Here is a 17,180-nt window from a genome sequence, read left to right as displayed (position 1 = left end):
CCTCCTCTTGGCCATCCATTGACTTGTGAGGGATTAATCTCATTACCTGGAGTATGAACAGGGTTTTCATAGTTTTGGAAATAATTGGTATTTAAATTTAAAATACAAGAAAAAGGGTCCAAACAAAACTGAAATAATGATCAGCTATATCTATTCTAACTACTTTTTTTTAAAAAGGCAAGTAGAAAGTTCCTAACTATTACTTCTATTTTGTTGGTAGGAAATGTGAACCTTCAATTTAAATTTTTGCCTAAAGTTTAAAAAAAAATACATTTCTAATTAGAATTTCATATTGTGTATAAATATTCTGCATATTAATTAGAAAGGCAGACATTGATACATGTCCAAGGCGCAATTTTAAAAGGGGGGAGCTTAGGATGCAACCGATGAGTGTTTGGAAATGAATGTGAGAGGCTGGGGGGACAACTGTCGTGGAACACAATTCAGGCTCCGTTCAAACTGTACAATGTCTTCTGTTTCACTTTGACCAATGCAACTGAATATTGAAGTTCAGTACATAAAAGAATATCTGATCGAAGGAGCCAGGCATACTTGTTTGGATTATGTTGTCAGTTCCTCCAGAAAGGCTTAACCCAATATTTTCTGATCCTGAGGCAAGGGTGCTATCAAAAGAATTAAGCTGACAATGTAAGATGGGATGGTAGTGGAATCAGTTGATGTCAGGATGGGGGAGAAGCAGCAGCCATTTTTCTTATTCCTGATGGTTGTCCATTGGCTTCTGCTGCAGATATGGATATCAAATGGTGGAATAGCAGAAATTTTCACAGTGTTTGCACGAACAAAAGTGATTGATAAAGATGGTACAAGTAAGGACAAGATCACGGCTTTTTTGGTGGAGAGAGATTTTGGTGGAATTACCAGTGGGAAACCAGAAGACAAACTCGGAATCCGTGGATCTAACAGTAAGGCACTCATAATGCTGTAATGCACACTTTTTTAATTTTCTAGCTGTCATATAAAGAATTTGAAAATCTGAACTTTGGTTTCCTGTATCTTGCGTAAGTTTATTGTGCTTTTACCTTTGGTTGAGTTGTGAAGACCAAGTTTTAGCTGATAAATTCTTGCTATGACTATCAAAGGAAATTGTTCAAATAGGAAAGTTTTTGCAAAAACTGCTTTGTTCTAAATAGGTTTTTTCACATATATTTTCAAAGCTTTCCTTTTTACAAGAATTAAATCACCGGATGGTGAGGGAGAATGTTTAAAATACATTTTTTTTCTTCCAAATCACACTGAATGTTCAGGGAAATTCTAAGAGTAAAGCTGGAATCATGTTTCAGGAATGCTGGAGAAATCTAGAGATAAGAATAAGGTTTCCATTTGGCAAAGATTATATCCTGAGATGTAGGTATTTCTCACAACTTCTCACTTTTAACAGTGTATTAGAATATTTACATTACATCATTTGTGTTTTAAAATAATTAACAAGGTTTAATGCAACATTTAAGAGGCATTTGGATGGGTATATGAATAGGAAGGGTTCGGAGGGATATGGGCCGGGTGCTGGCAGGTGGGACTAGATTGGGTTGGGATATCTGGTCAGTGTGGACAGATTGGACCGAAGGGTCTGTTTCCATGCTGTACGTCTCTATGACTCTGACTGTAGGTGTACCTGAGAACTCTGTGGGAAGCTCGAGAAGTGATTGCTGGGCCTCTTGCTGAGATATTTGGATCATCGATAGTCACGGGTGAGGTGCCGGAAGGCTGGAGGTTGGCAAACGTGGTGCCACTGTTTAAGAAGGGCAGTAAAGACAAACCAGGGAACTATAAACCAGTGAGCCTGACATCGGTGGGCAAGTTGTTGGAGGGAATCCTGAGGGACAGGATGTACATGTATTTGGAAAGGCAAGGACTGATTAGGGATAGTCAACATGGTTTTGTGCGTGGGAAATCATGTCTCACAACTTGATTAAGTTTTTTGAAGAAATAACAAAGAGAGGATTGGTGAGGGCAGTGCAGCAGATGTGATCTACATGGACTTCAGTAAGACGTTCGACAAGGTTCCCTATGGGAGACGAATTAGCAAGGTTTGATCTCATGGAATACAGGGAGAACTAGCCATTTGGATACAGAGCTGGCACAAAGGTAGAAGACAGAAGGTGGTGGTGGAGGGTTGTTTTTCAGACTGGAGGCCTGTAACCAGTGGAGTGCCACAAGGATCGGTGCTGGGCCCTCTACTTTTTGTCATTTACATAAATGATTTGAATGCGAGCAGAAGAGGTACAGTTAGTAAGTTTTCAGATGACACCAAAATTGGATGTGTTGTGGACAGCAAAGAGGGTTACTTCAGATTACAATAGGATCTGGACTAGATGGGCCAATGGGCTGAGAAGTGGCAGATGGAGTTTAATTCCGATAAGTGCGAGGTGCTGCATTTTGGGAAAGCAAATCTTAGCAGGACTTATACACCTTAATGGTAAGGTCCTAGGGAGTGTTACTGAACAAAGAGACCTTGGACTGCAGGTTCATAGCTCCTTGAAAGTGGAGTCGCAGGTAGATAGGATAGTGAAGAAGGCGTTTGGTATGCTTTCCTTTATTGGTCAGAGTATTGAGTACAGGAGTTGGGAGGTCATATTGCGGCTGTACAGTATCTCATTATGGCCACTGTTGGGATATTGCGTGCAATTCTGGTCTCCTTCCTATTGGAAAGATGTTGTGAAACTTGAAAGGGTTCAGAAAAGATTTACAAGGATGTTGCCAGGGTTGGACGATTGAGCTATTGGGAGAGGCTGAACAGGCTGGGGCTGTTTTCCCTGGAGCGTCGGAGGCTGAGGGGTGACCTTATAGAGGTTTACAAAATTGAGGGGCATGGATAGGGTAAATGGACAAAGTCTTTTCCCTGGGGTCAGGGAGTCCAGAACTAGAGGGCATAGGTTTAGGGTGAGAGGGGAAAAATATAAAAGAAACCTAAGGGGAAACTTTTTCACGTAGAGAGTGGTATGTGTATGGAATGAATTGCCAGAGGAAGTGGTGGAGGCTGGTAAAATTGCAACATTTAAAAGGCATTTGGATGGGTATATGAGTGGGAGGGGTTTGGGGCATATGGGCCAAGTGCTGGCAGGTGGGACTGGATTGGGTTGGGATGTCTGGTCGATGTGGACGGGTTGGACCAAGGGTCTGTTTCCGTGCTGTACATCTCTATGACTCTATGAACTGTAATTTTTACGAAAACGAATTATCTACAACTACTTGCATGTGCATTTTTCATTGAACTAATTTTAACTAAGAATAAATGGTCAGAACCCCCTGTTGGTCAAGTAATTAAAAATAATGAAAGGGCTGTAAGATGCTTTAGCAGGCCAACTAGTGACATCTGCTGTTCAGGAAACATATTCCACATGTACCAGGCTTTTACATTTTGTTTGTGGAGCAAATTGCTGAAAATATCTCATTATGGCAGTACAACAAGAAAACTAAATTTTAGACTTGAGTGAATGGGGCAGCCAACTGTCTACTTTCTTAGGCGAAAGTGAGTACTGCAGATGCTGGAGATCAGAGTCAAGATTAGAGTGGTGCTGGACAAGCACAGCAGATCAGGCAGCATCCGAGAAAATCGACGTTTTGGGCAAAAGCCCTTCATCAGGAATGAGGCTAGGTGCCTCAGAGTTGGGGGGGTGGGGTGCTATTTTCTTCAACCACTTAAGTTGAAGAATGGAGAAGTAGACTAAAAAGGAAATGAGAGTTAGGGTGGATGCATCCAATATCATGTTTGGAAAGAGTGTAATCTAATATTTATTGAAATAGTTAATGTTTTAACCAGGTTGAGTTAGAGGCTTATGATGTTTACTCTGTAAAATGTTATAACTGTGTCGTGGTTGGCACCAGCTCTACTCTTCACCAAACATTCCGGGTAAGAGCATGCCATACCACTGCTTCTCATCCAGCTCATACACTTGCGATAAGCATTCCGAACAAAGTCTCGGATTATTTTCATTTCTTTTCTCTCTGTGGCCCTTAATTTGTGGTTAAAAAAAGTGGAAAATGGATGCAAACATTTGCCAACTGCAAATGTTTTAATTATTTCAGTAAGCATCACAAGTATGGTGTGTATTAAATTAAAAATTATATTCTTCATTCTGCAAAATGCTAATTGCCTTTTTTTCACTTTTTCAGCATGTGAAGTTCATTTTGAGAATACCAAAGTGCCAGTAGAAAATGTCTTGGGGGAGGTTGGTGGTGGATTTAAGGTACATTGGAAGGATTCACTTTACATTACACATGCAAAATATTAATTTTAAACTGCCTATTTAGTGACAAAATAATAGTTGGACTTTTATTGCAGCGTAAAGGAGTTGTACGTTTTTGGAATGAGTAATGCTCAGTTGAGTAAATTGTGATAATTAGAACATAGAACAATGCAGCACAGAGCAGGCCCTTCGGCCCACGATGCTGTGCCGAACATTTGTCCTAGCTTAAGCACCCATCCATGTACCTATCCAATTGCCACTTAAAGGTCACCAATGATTCTGAATTTTCCCCTCCCACGGGCAGCACATTCCATGCCCCCACCACTCTCTGGGTAAAGAACCTACCCCTGACATCCCCCTATACCTTCCACCCTTCACCTTAAATTTATGTCCCCTTGTAACACTCTGTTGTACCCGAGGAAAAAGTGTCTGACTGTCTACTCTATCTATTCCTCTGATCATCTTATAAACCTCTATCAAGTCACCCCTCAACCTTCGCTGTTCCAATGAGAAAAGATCTAGCACTCTCAACCTACCGTCGTACGACCTATTCTCCATTCCAGGCAACATCCTGGTAAATCTCCTCTGCAAATCTTCCACATCTTTCCTAAAATGAGGCGACCAGAACTGCACACAGTACTTCAAATGTGGCCTTACCAAGGTTCTATACAGCTGCAACATCACCTCACGACTCTTGAATTCAATCCCTCTGCTAATGAACGCTAATACACCATAGGCCGCCTTACTAGCTCTATCCACCTGAGTGGCAACTTTCAAAGATTTATGAACATAGATCCCAAGATCCCTCTGCTCCTCCAACTTACTAAGAACCCTACCGTTACCCCTGTATTCCGCATTCTTATTTGTCCTTCCAAAATGGGCAACCTTGCACTTGACAGGGTTGAACTCCATCTGCCACTCCTCAGCCCAGCTCTGCATCATATCTAAGTCCCTTTGCAGCCGACAACAGCCCTTCTCACTATCCACAACTCCACCAATCTTCGTATCGTCTGCAAATTTACTGACCCATCCTTCGACTCCCTCTTCCAAGTCCTTAATAAAAATTACAAACAGCAGAGGACCCAGAACTGATCCCTACGAACCTCCACTTGTAACTGGGCTCCAGGCTGAATATTTACCATTTACCACCACTCTGACTTCGACCGGTTAGCCAGTTCTCTATCCAACTGGCCAAACTTCCCACTACCCCATGCCTTCTGACTTTCCGCATAAGCCTATCATGGGGAACCTTATCAAATGCCTTACTAAAATCCATGTACACTACATGCACTGCTCTACCCTCATCCACATGCTTGGTCACCTCCTCAAAGAATTCAATAAGACTATGTAAGGCAAGACCTACTCCTCACAAATCCATGTTGGCTGTCTCTAATCAAGCAGTGTCTTTCCAGATACTCATAAAGCCTATCCCTCAGTACCCTTTCCATTACTTTTGCCTACCACTGAAGTAAGACTAACTGGCCTGTAATTCCCGGGGTTATCCCTATTCTCTTTTTTGAACAGGGGCACAACATTCGCCACTCTCCAGTCCCCTGGCACCACGCCCATTGACAGTGAAGACGAAAAGATCATTGCCAACGGTTCTGCAATTTCCTCTCTTGCTTCCCACATAATCCTAGGATATATCCCGTCAGGCCCAGGGGACTTGTCTATCTCAAGTTTTTCAAAATGCCCAACACTTGTTCCTTCCTAACAAGTATCTCCTCTAGCTTACCAGTCTGTTTCGTACTCTCCTCTTCAACAGTACGGTCCCTCTCATTTGTAAATACTGAAGAAAAGTACTCATTCAAGACCTCTCCTATCTCTTCCGACAGTCTCCCACTACTGTCCTTGATAGGACCTACCCTCGTTCTCGTCATTCTCATGTTTGTCGCATACGCATAAAAGGCCTTGGGGTTATCCTTGATCCTATCCGCCAAAGATTTTTCATGCCCTCTCTTAGCTCTCCTAATTCCTTTCTTCAGCTCCCTCCTGGCTATCCTGTATCCCTCCAACGCTCTGTCTGAACCTTGTTTCCTCAGCCTTATGTAAGCCTCCTTCCTCCTCCTTACAAGACATTCAACCTCCCTCGTCAACCAAGGTTCCCTCACACGACCATCTCTCTCTTGCCTGACAGGTACATACATATCAAGGACACGTCATATCTGTGCCTTGAAAAAGTTCCACATTTCAACGACATCCTTCCCTGACAGCCTGTGCTCCCAATTTATACTCCTCAGATCCTGTCTTACAGCATCGTATTTACCCTTCCCCCAATTGTAAAACCTACCCTGTTGCATGCACCTATCTCTCTCCATAACCAAGGTGAAAGTCACAGAATTGTGGTCACCATCACCAAAATGCTCACCCACTAACAAGTCCATCACTTGTTCTGGTTCGTTGCCAAGTACCAAATCCAATATGGCCTCCCCTCTGATCAGACAATCTACATACTGAGTTAGAAAAGCTTCCTGGACACATTGCACAAACACCGCCCCATCCAATCTACTTGATCTAAAGAGCTTCCAATCAATATTTGGGAAGTTGAAGTTGTCCATGACAACTACTCTGTGGCTTCTGCACCTTTCCATAATCTGTTTCCCAATCTGTTTCTCCGCATCTCTGCTGCTATTGGGGGGCCTATAGTAAACACCCAACAAGATGACTGCTCCTTTCCTATTTCTGACTTCAGCCCATACTACCTCCAAAGGCAGATCCCCCTCGAACTGCCTTTCTGCAGCCATTATACCATTTCTAATTAGCAACGCCACCAGCCCCCGCCCCCCCACCCCCCATTTTACTGAAACATTTGTAACCAGGAATCTCCAACAGCCATTCCTGTCCCTCTTCTATCCACATTTCCGTGATGGCCACAACATCGTAGTCCCAGGTACCGATCCATGCCTTAAGTTCACCCACCTTATTTCTGATACTCCTTGCGTTGAAGTATACACACTTGAGCCCATCTCTGTGTCCGCAAGTATTCCCTGTCAGTGCTACCTTCTCCACAGCCTCCCTAAATTCTTGGACATCCTGAAAAAACAGCTAACCTACTTGCTGGACTACAAATCCGGATCCCATCCCCCTGCCAAATTAGTTTTAAACCCCCCCCGCCCCCCGAATAGTGGTAGCAAACCTACCTCCCAGGATGTTGGTGCCCTTCTGGTTCAGGTGCAACCCGTCCTGCTTGTACAGGTCCCACTTTCCCCAGAAAGCAGTCCAATTGTCCAAATACCTGAAGTCCTCCCTCCTACACCATTCTTGCAGTCACGTGTTCAACTACGCACTCTCCCTATTACTTGCCTCACTGTCACGTGGCACCAGCAATAACCCAGAGATGACGACTCTGTCCATCCTAGCTTTTAGCTTCCAGCCTAACTCCCTGAGCTCCTGAATGACCTCCCCACCCCTCTTCCTACCTATGTTGTTGGTGCCAATGTGCACCACGACTTCTGGCTACACACCCTCCCTCTTATGGATCCTGAAACACAGTCCGAGACATCTCGGACCCTGGCATCCTTCTCCACTCAAACTTCTTACCTTCCCAGAAATCCCTGTTGACGACTTCTGGGTTCCCGCTCTTAGTTGGAAAAAAAAACAGACTGCAAACAATTCTTAATACAATACTCTTTTGGTGCTGCTCAGAAAACAAATTTAAAAGATAGACTGCTTTATGTCTGCCTGATTTTCTCATTATTTAGTTCTCCATTGTCTCATTATTTAATCCTCTCATGATTTTTATTCTGCATTTATCTTGACATTTTTGTAATAAAATGGTAACATGCAGAATTTGCTTCTCAGTGCTATGTTCTAAAATGTTGATCTCTTGCTCCTGTATGTGCATCTGATTTATCACTTGTCTAACCATATTACTTTTCTGTTCCACAATAATAATTTTTTAAAATAAAACCTTCTAAATAAAGTTATTAACCCATCATGTCACTCCTCTACTCAGATACCACCAATAGACGGTAAGTGGGAGTTCAGGAAACAATCCAGGGTTGTTGATTTATGGTAGCTATTTGATACTGTTTTTGTATGTTCTGTATCGAACATACCAATAAAAAGAGAAAAACAAATCATTTCATGCATTTAATAAACAAAACCCTTTCAATTGCTACTCAACAGGAACTTCCTTTTCTTCTAATTCATTCCCTGACAGTGGGGTAATTCTGGCTCAGCTGACCAATTCCACAGGTGATCGTGTTCTCATTGATAGAAATCCATTGTATGTTATCCCAGGTTGAGCAAGCTCAGGGGTGGTAAATGCTTTGAAAGTGTGGATACCTTTCCTTTTTTAATGCACATTGTGGATCAGATTTCCACATTATCATCCAGCATGTTGTGAGCAATAAAGGCAGCAGCCACAGCAAATGAATATGGGATAACATTGTGGAAGTGAAATTCAGTTGTGTAGAAAACATTGCACTGTGTTTGTAGCATAGGAGACTGATTCCCATGTCAGTCAGCTCATGTTGTCTGCATAAATCAAAGAGTTTGAAAACCCAACAATTTGACTTCACAAACATTTAAAAAAATCAGCCAGTAAGATTGTAGAGATCTCTTGCCTTATTCACTCTTAAAACAGAAAATATCAGCAGAATAGATGGGCCTTGGATATCTTCTAATACTCTTGTTCAGAGATGTTACTGTGCAACCTATGGAGGAGCTGGGACTTTAAACACAGGCCTCCTGTTTCAGAGGTACGGATACTGCACCACAGACATTTTAAAGATGGGTCTTAGGTATTTCTAAATATTCTGTTCAGAGGTATTCACATTAATACAGAGTTATTAAAGAGACTTGAACTAGGTCCCTTGGCTTAAGGCAGGGATGCTGCCACTATGCCACAAGAGCCCCCAATATAAATGAGCCCTAGGCTTGGCCATTCAATAACTTGCCCTGAACTGCTTTTGTTTTAGTGGTATTCTGCAAAGAAAGTTGGTGGAAGCACAGAGGTGAGTTGCTGGAGGCGTGTGAAACATATTCTTCCATGTGTATGGAGTAGCAGTTGCAGAGTCACTTGCTGTGTAATAAGAGCAGATCATGCACAGGAAGAGGTGAAAAGTGGAAGGAGGGCTCTCTTTAGGAAGCACACACAGCAGGATCTTCTAGGAACATGAGTCCTCGATTGGAATGAGCCAGGAACAAGATCTCAAGAGGCTCTGTTTTAGTTTTGTTTCAAACCTGCCAAGTATCTTGTTGTACATGTTCAACTTTGTGACGTCATCATTTAATTTCCTTGCAGCAGAACTGGTGTTAACTTCTCTCTATAGGGAGGTTACATACGAGCTAACCCTTCCGTCATCCTAGTTGCAACCCATTGAACCTGATGATTACACCACTAGCTGGTCCCAAATCCTACATAATGCTGTAAAATCAGTTCCATACCAATATCTCAGCTGGTGGTTGAGGGGATGGTCAGATTTCTGTCTATGATTCTCCTCTTTCACCTTGCCTTGTTTTTGGAAGAACTGAGCAGCTGGAAGTTCTTAGCTATCAAAACAGAAAAGGAGTGAGGAGGAGATCAGAAATTCAGTGACTCCCATCTGTAGTTTCATTGCATGATATACTTTAGGGTGAGAATTGGGACTCTGGGGAAGATTTATAAGGCAGCAACTTAAAATCATGCAAGATACCACTGGCTTCAATGCACTCCTGATCATAGAAGACCATTTCCCCCTTCACTCTGAGGAAATGATATGACCTAGTCCTCCACCTATCCTCTGGTTTTCCCTCATGCTGTTGTTGCATACCATCATCCCATCTGCAAAACAGGAGACTGTATGTCACGGAGTCTGTATTTGGGCAGAGTCTGCCTTTATCAGAAACACTGGGAGATTGGTGTACTGCTCGCTGGTCTGCTTCAAAGCTGTGTTTGGGTGAGCATGAGAATCAAGAGTAAAACATTCAATCACTTCAGCTTGCTTCAGAATTTGAGAAGATCATGGCTGACCCCTCAACCCCACTTTTTTTTTTTGTCTGCTCCCTACAAGCTGTGTCCTGATATTAGGAGTAAATCCTTAATGTATTGGGGGGAGCTGCCTGGACATTTATGAATGATAACAATTTGCACTTCTACTAAGCAATTATGAACGAGAAGGAAAAAAAATGTGGCAATGTACTTCCATCATCAAGCAGCTTCAAGACTGGAGAATTTGCCAGACCACAGCTAGTCATGTGTCAAGGTTCAACGCCAGGAGTTGTAAACATGGTTTTGTGCAACATAAGTTGAGATGAAGCACATTTATTGTGGAGAACATAGATCTTACCTGTTTGGCTGATTCCATTTGCTTTGGCATTATTGCAGTCTTCATTGCTGCTCATGATTCTTGTGCTTTATGTGAGTGCATGCCATGGCCTTATGACATAAAGATCACCTTTACATGGGCACATAACACTGCTACTTGTAGAAGATGAAGATCATTTAGAAACTGACCTAAACAAGCTTATTGAAAGGTTTATACTGTTGCAACAAGGGGAGAAAGGCATATTGCACCTGGATACATTCTGTCCCAACAACAGGACAAAATTATCAGAGGTAGTGACCCAGTGGTAGGAAGGAGTGCATAGGTGACTACATAAAATGTTTTTGTATGTAGTTCATCCAAACAAATTGTTTGTTCATGTTAAATATTGAATAAATGACTCACCCGTGAAAATAAATGAATTAATATTATGCCTTACACAAAACAAATTCTTCTATTCTTTTCCAGGTGGCCATGAGGATCTTGAATAGTGGACGATTTAGCATGGGGAGTGCATCTGCAGGAATGATTAAAAAACTTATTGGTGAGATTACAAAAAATAAATCTTCATAATATACAGACCAAAATCTGAATTAGCATCAACTTGAACCACATCTGGGTCCTACTGCAGAATTTGTGATTTTTTTTAAGTTTAACACTGACGTGACCACCCATTGCCTATTCCTAGCTGACAGACAGATTATTGCAGTGCTTTATTTTAACTTTCAAGATTTTAAGCATTAGTCCTGAACAAGGCTACTGAGCTACTTATTCCACTAGTTCATCTGTTCGTACCATAAACAGAGGGCTATTTTACCGTATAATAAAAATAGTCCTTTTAAATGGGATTCAAGTAAAATCATTATTGTTAGCTGGGGAGAAGTTGAGCATCCCATGGTGCTATTCAAAGAAGAACAAAGAGTTTTACCAGTTTCCTGATCTATATCTTCTAAAAATAAATTAACTGGTCACTCAGCTTATTGGGATCATGCTGTGCTACTCCTTTAGTTTACATCGTCGTGATTGTAATTTAGTTACAAGATGGTGCAGTAATTCTGAGAAATGCAATATATAAATTTTAAAGTCTTCATTTTGTTTTTCTTGCTTTTTGTAGAGATGACAGCAGAGTATGCTTGTACCCGCAAACAATTTGACAGAAAATTGAGTGAGTTTGGGCTGATTCAGGTACATTTTCATTCTGCTATTTTTGTAAATCATTGCTTTGTATGACTGGTTGCTTAACAAACTAAAACTTTTGCAATTAAAACTTTTTGTAAATTGTCATGGAAATTAAATTGACTCGACTCAAATGCTAGCAAGAGCAAAGAAAAAGTTTATTTTAGACCCCTGCAAAGGAACCCGATACATTGGCAAGACGATTCATGTAAAAGGCGCCCGATAGCTTTCACATATTCCCTTTATACTATAATTCGCTGCTTCTCAACACCTCGAGGTCAGGGACCAGGAGCATTCGAGTTCCTTTCCATATATGGAGTTGTTTTTCTCATTCCTTGACCGTTGATATGATAGTTTAACGGCCTTGTAAGTCTGCTGTTAGGTCGGTTTAACGGCCTTGTAAGTCTGATGTTAAGTCTGTTTGCCTTTACGTTTTTTCTGTCTGTCTGCAATACTTGCCCCTAGTTTCAGTCAGGTCCTTACTTCTTTATTTCCCTATGCTTTTATAGATTTCACAATAAATGTTAATTTTCCATTACATAAATATTGTTTTCTTATTATTTACTATTTTATGAAAGTTGTTAATGTAGCTGTACATTAGAACATAGAACATAGAACAATACAGCACAGAACAGGCCCTTCGGCCCACGATGTTGTGCCGAACTTCTAACCTAGATTAAGCACCCATCCATGTACCTATCCAAATGCCGCTTAAAGGTCGCCAATGATTCTGACTCTACCACTCCCACGGGCAGCGCATTCCATGCCCCCACCACTCTCTGGGTAAAGAACCCACCCCTGACATCTCCCCTATACTTTCCACCCTTCACCTTAAATTTATGTCCCCTTGTAACACTCTGTTGTACCCGGGGGAAAAGTTTCTGACTGTATACTCTATCTATTCCTCTGATCATCTTATAAACCTCTATCAAGTCACCCCTCATCCTTCGCCGTTCCAACGAGAAAAGGCCGAGAACTCTCAACCTATCCTCGTACGACCTACTCTCCATTCCAGGCAACATCCTGGTAAATCTTCTCTGCACCCTCTCCAAAGCTTCCACATCTTTCCTAAAGTGAGGCAACCAGAACTGCACACAGTACTCCAACTGTGGCCTAACCAAAGTCCTGTACAGCTGCAACATCACTTCACGACTCTTGAATTCAATCCCTCTGCTAATGAACGATAATACTCCATAGGCCTTCTGACAAACTCTATCCACCTGAGTGGCAACCTTCAAAGATCTATGTACATAGACCCCAAGATCCCTCTGTTCCTCCACCTGACCAAGAACCCTACCAGGTACCGATCCATGCCTTAAGTTCACCCACCTTATTTCTGATACTCCTTGCGTTGAAGTATACGCACTTGAGCCCATCTCTGTGTCCGCAAATAGTCCCTGTCAGTGCTACCTTCTCCACAGCCTCCCTACAGTCTTGGGCATCCTGACACACAGCTAGCTTACTTGCATTGTCGCATGTTTCCTGTGGCTTTTTAGCATAAACATTTTTTTCCCCCATCTTTTCATGGGATATGGTCTTGCTGGCACTTATTACCATCCCTAATTGTTCTTGATAAGGTGTCAGAGTGTTACCTTGTTGAACCACTGCAATCCTTCAGGTCAACCTAAACAACACTGTTAGCAAGTTACAAAGTGCAGTTTGAAAGGAAGTTCCAGGATTTCAACCCAGCAACCATACACTCTGTCCTATGGATAGTTTCTTACTACTTTTTTAAATTGTGTAAACTTACACAAATGTATAATGTACTAGAACTAATGAAACTGGAAGGTTCCCAAAGGACCTGTCAGACAGGTTTTATATCAGATGCTGAGCGAATCAGAAATGGGGAAAACCTGCTTAATCTTCTCAAAGCTATCTGTCACTGATACCTCTGTTCATATACAGTATTGCTTAAATTATACACTACACCATCCTTGTGAAAACCAAGACCCCCTTCACACATTGAGACCATCCTTCATTGTTTTCTGGCATTCTCATTATACTAAATGAGACATATATTCAGACCAGACCTTCAACTTAAAACTGAGCATGTAAGAGTAGTATTCGGCAGTATCATTACCAAGCTTCTTACTGTCACGCATGTCTATTGATCAGCAAATTATTTGATTGTGGCTTCTACAGCAAGTAACACACTGCCTGATTCGCAAAGCCAGCCCAATTTCTGTGATGTTATTCTCTCTGCTGTGTGGATGAGTGCATCTCTGAGAACACTAAAGCTCAAGGATACAGCAGTTTGTTTGATCACTATCCCCTTCGCTGCCTTAAACATTCAATCACTATCACTGACATACAGAGTTAGCAGAGTATGCCATCTGTAAGATATGATCGTAATAAGTTGCTGTGATTCTTTAAACATCTTTCAGTCCTGCAACTTCTCTACCTCCTAGAAGGGCAAAGATAGCACTCACACTGGGATAACACCATTTGCAGGTTTCCTTTCAAGCCTCTCACCATCCTGACTTGAAACTAAATCACCATGCCTTTATTGTCGCTGGGTCAAAATCCTAGAAGTTCCAGATATCTTTGCAGAGTAAGTCAGATTAACTGCAACAAAATACAAATTGAAAACATAGAACAATACAGCGCAGAACAGGCCCTTGATGTTGTGCCGCCTGTGAACTATTCTCAGCTCATCCCCCTACACTATCCCAAAATCACCCCAAAACATCACTTGACTTATCCAAGATCTAGTGGGCAATATACACTTATATTTTAATGTATCCAGACCAGGCCAAAAGCATATTCCCTAATTGTCATTTTATCCTTCCTTGATTCTTTCACTTGCATAGATCTTATTCACTTAAAAGGAAGTCATTAGACTCTCCTTTTTAGTGCTCCTCAAGTCATCCTTCTGTCTAAATTTTTAGAGATGAAAAAAACGATCTTGCATTTGTTCAGTACCTTTTATATCCCAGAACCTCAAACTATTTGCCAACTCATTAATTACTTTGCATGATTTGTGTAGGCAGACTAGAGACCTGTAGTCAATGGCTGTTTAAGATGATTTAATTTATTTCTCATCAATACATTTGAATCATTCCACAATATGCATCAAAACTCTGAACTCTTTTAGTCATCTTGGGATTGAGATATCTGGTTACAATACATTTAACAATATTATGAAATTGAAACAAACAATAACAAACTGCTGAAGAAACTCAGCAGGTCTGGCATCATCTGTGAAGAGAAATTAGCGTGAACGTTTTGAGTCCTGTGACACTTTTTCAGAACTTTGACAGGAAAGCGATTGCAAAATGTGCCTTTTTTCAGCAATTCTCAAACACCTGCAGTTCTTGAGTCATTTGTTTGAATTTTTAAGCTAACTACTGAGTCCGTGATTGAAGTTGTGTAATGTATTGCCATTTTCAGCAGTAGGAAGTGTGTTTTGGTTGTCAGCAGATGATATGAGTCAGTTTACAAGGCAGTTTTCATGTATCGTACAGTTGGGGTTTCTTTTAGGAGAAGTTTACTCTGATGGCAGTGCAAGCATACGTAATGGAGAGCATGGCTTACTTGACTGCAGGAATGATGGACCGTCCAGGAGAGCCAGATTGTTCTGTGGAAGCAGCCATGGTGAAGGTAGTGAACTCAAATTTGACATTATGTTTATGAAACATGTTTAAATTGTTCCATTTGTGATTTGTGACATTTGAGCAGGAAGGGGAGCAAGTTATATAAAAATGTTATTTTATTTACGGATTAGTTTAGATGTGCATACCTTTGTATATAGTTTTACCATGTCAATAACCAGATATAATGTGGAGACCTGTAAAATGTCAACAGCACGTAATGTCAAAATACGAACTATATGGATTGAACAACTGTGGATGTGATTAAAATGAACCTTTGCAGACCCCAAGCACAGGTTGGGAGTTAGGGAAAAATATTGCTTTCCTACCATTTTGTTGTCAGTGGCCAGTCACAGAACATGACATTTTTTTCAGCTATTGATAACAAAATACTGTATTATGGTGTTGCTGTTTTATATTACATACATCACAAACTGATAATTGAGCCACAAAGGACCATCATTGTAACTTTGTTCTTTTTTATTATAATTACAACTTCTCCCAAATGTTGTTAAACTCCAACAACTTTAAAAAGAAAACTTACATTTTTTGCTGCTACGTGTAACTAGTTTCATAACCATGTACACAGTGTGTCTTAATTTGGATGATTCCTAACTGAGTCAGTACTTTGGTCAGATTTACAGTTCTGAGGGTGCCTGGATATGCATCAGTGAGGCTCTGCAAATTCTGGGAGGCCTTGGCTATATGAAAGATTACCCCTATGAGCGAATGCTCAGGGATAGCCGAATTCTTCTAATTTTTGAGGTAAGCTAAATGGCCCTAGTTATCATTATGTGCATCAAATCAGCTGAAATGACATTGACAGCAAGACCTGACCACTCCTAACATCTTGGCACACACATGGTGGTCCATGGTACTGTCCTTCCTAACATAGGGTGCTGTACCAACCTTGTTGAAAGTGGCATGTGCCATTCAAAGTCTTTGTGTATCACATAACATTTGGAGCAGTGATGCCATAGAGCCCGGTCTTTGTGTTTTGTCAGATTAGTGGAGGTTAATATTTCACATACATATTGCTAAATCTGAATTTCAGTAAATGTGATGTTGATGAAAATATAAATCTCTGGAATGGCATGATGTGCACGTTAAACAATAACAGAAATTAATATAAGCATCACTCAGTGTGATCAGCAGCATGGCTGAAGTATTTGATAGCACTGTCAAATTGCCGAAAGCTGACCACTCTGGGAATAGATTTGGATTATACAAACTATATAATGGATTATGAAATAGGTGAACAATTAAAATTTGTAATTGTTTTCTACTAGTTGAAGTACAAAATGTATCTTGTAACAGCTATTTATAACATTTTATTGGGCTGCTTCTATGATCTTTGAATGTATCGATTTCATTTTTTCCATGTATTGCAGGGGACTAATGAAATTCTCCGGATGTATGTAGCCTTGACTGGTTTGCAGCATGCAGGAAAGGTCCTTACCGAGAAAATAAAGTATGTGGGCCTTAAGTAATTTTTGCTTTGACTTAAAGATTCTCCTTTTCAACTACATCCCAAAACTAATCCATGCTTGCCCAGATACTGAGAATTGGCAGTGCAGAATTTGTTGCACTTACCTTAATATTGAGACAACTATGAATAATGTTGCACAGACCTTTGACTCTCGTTTACTGAACCTTGATCCTAGTGCTGGTGCAGCTTATTATACTAATTTTAACCATAAAAGTTTAATTAATTTTACCAATTTCTCTGAAAAAAGGAAATTGAAGCTGATTCAAGATGTGTTTAATCTATAATTGCAGCATTGATGAACATTCAAACTGGTGGAAATCACGAAATAAAGTGAAATTCCTGGAAAAGGGCCAGATTAAGATTTACAATAATAAAACACAGTGGAGGTTGAATTTTGGACCTAACAGAAGCCAAAAATGCAACTTTATTATAATAATTTGCAAAATATGATCGTGTAACAAAGATTAAA

At 40.8% G+C, this 17,180-nt stretch overlaps 1 protein-coding gene across 1 annotated transcript in view; it reads left to right on the top strand.

Annotated features, from left to right (window-relative positions):
• Window positions 1-17,180, top strand: part of acad9 (acyl-CoA dehydrogenase family, member 9) — a 50,964-nt gene that overhangs the window by 21,115 nt on the left and 12,669 nt on the right. The window contains exons 7-13 of the mRNA XM_072582211.1: window positions 749-923; window positions 4,135-4,208; window positions 10,925-11,000; window positions 11,571-11,641; window positions 15,113-15,232; window positions 15,859-15,987; window positions 16,614-16,693. Of these exons, the coding sequence (XP_072438312.1) occupies window positions 749-923; window positions 4,135-4,208; window positions 10,925-11,000; window positions 11,571-11,641; window positions 15,113-15,232; window positions 15,859-15,987; window positions 16,614-16,693 (725 nt within the window). The remainder of the gene's footprint in view (window positions 1-748; window positions 924-4,134; window positions 4,209-10,924; window positions 11,001-11,570; window positions 11,642-15,112; window positions 15,233-15,858; window positions 15,988-16,613; window positions 16,694-17,180) is intronic.

Source organism: Chiloscyllium punctatum, chromosome 12, assembly GCF_047496795.1.
Source record: "Chiloscyllium punctatum isolate Juve2018m chromosome 12, sChiPun1.3, whole genome shotgun sequence".
Lineage (NCBI taxonomy): Eukaryota > Metazoa > Chordata > Chondrichthyes > Orectolobiformes > Hemiscylliidae > Chiloscyllium > Chiloscyllium punctatum.
The sequence above is the reverse complement of the archived record's forward strand: the minus strand, read 5'-3'. Positions and strand labels throughout refer to the sequence as shown.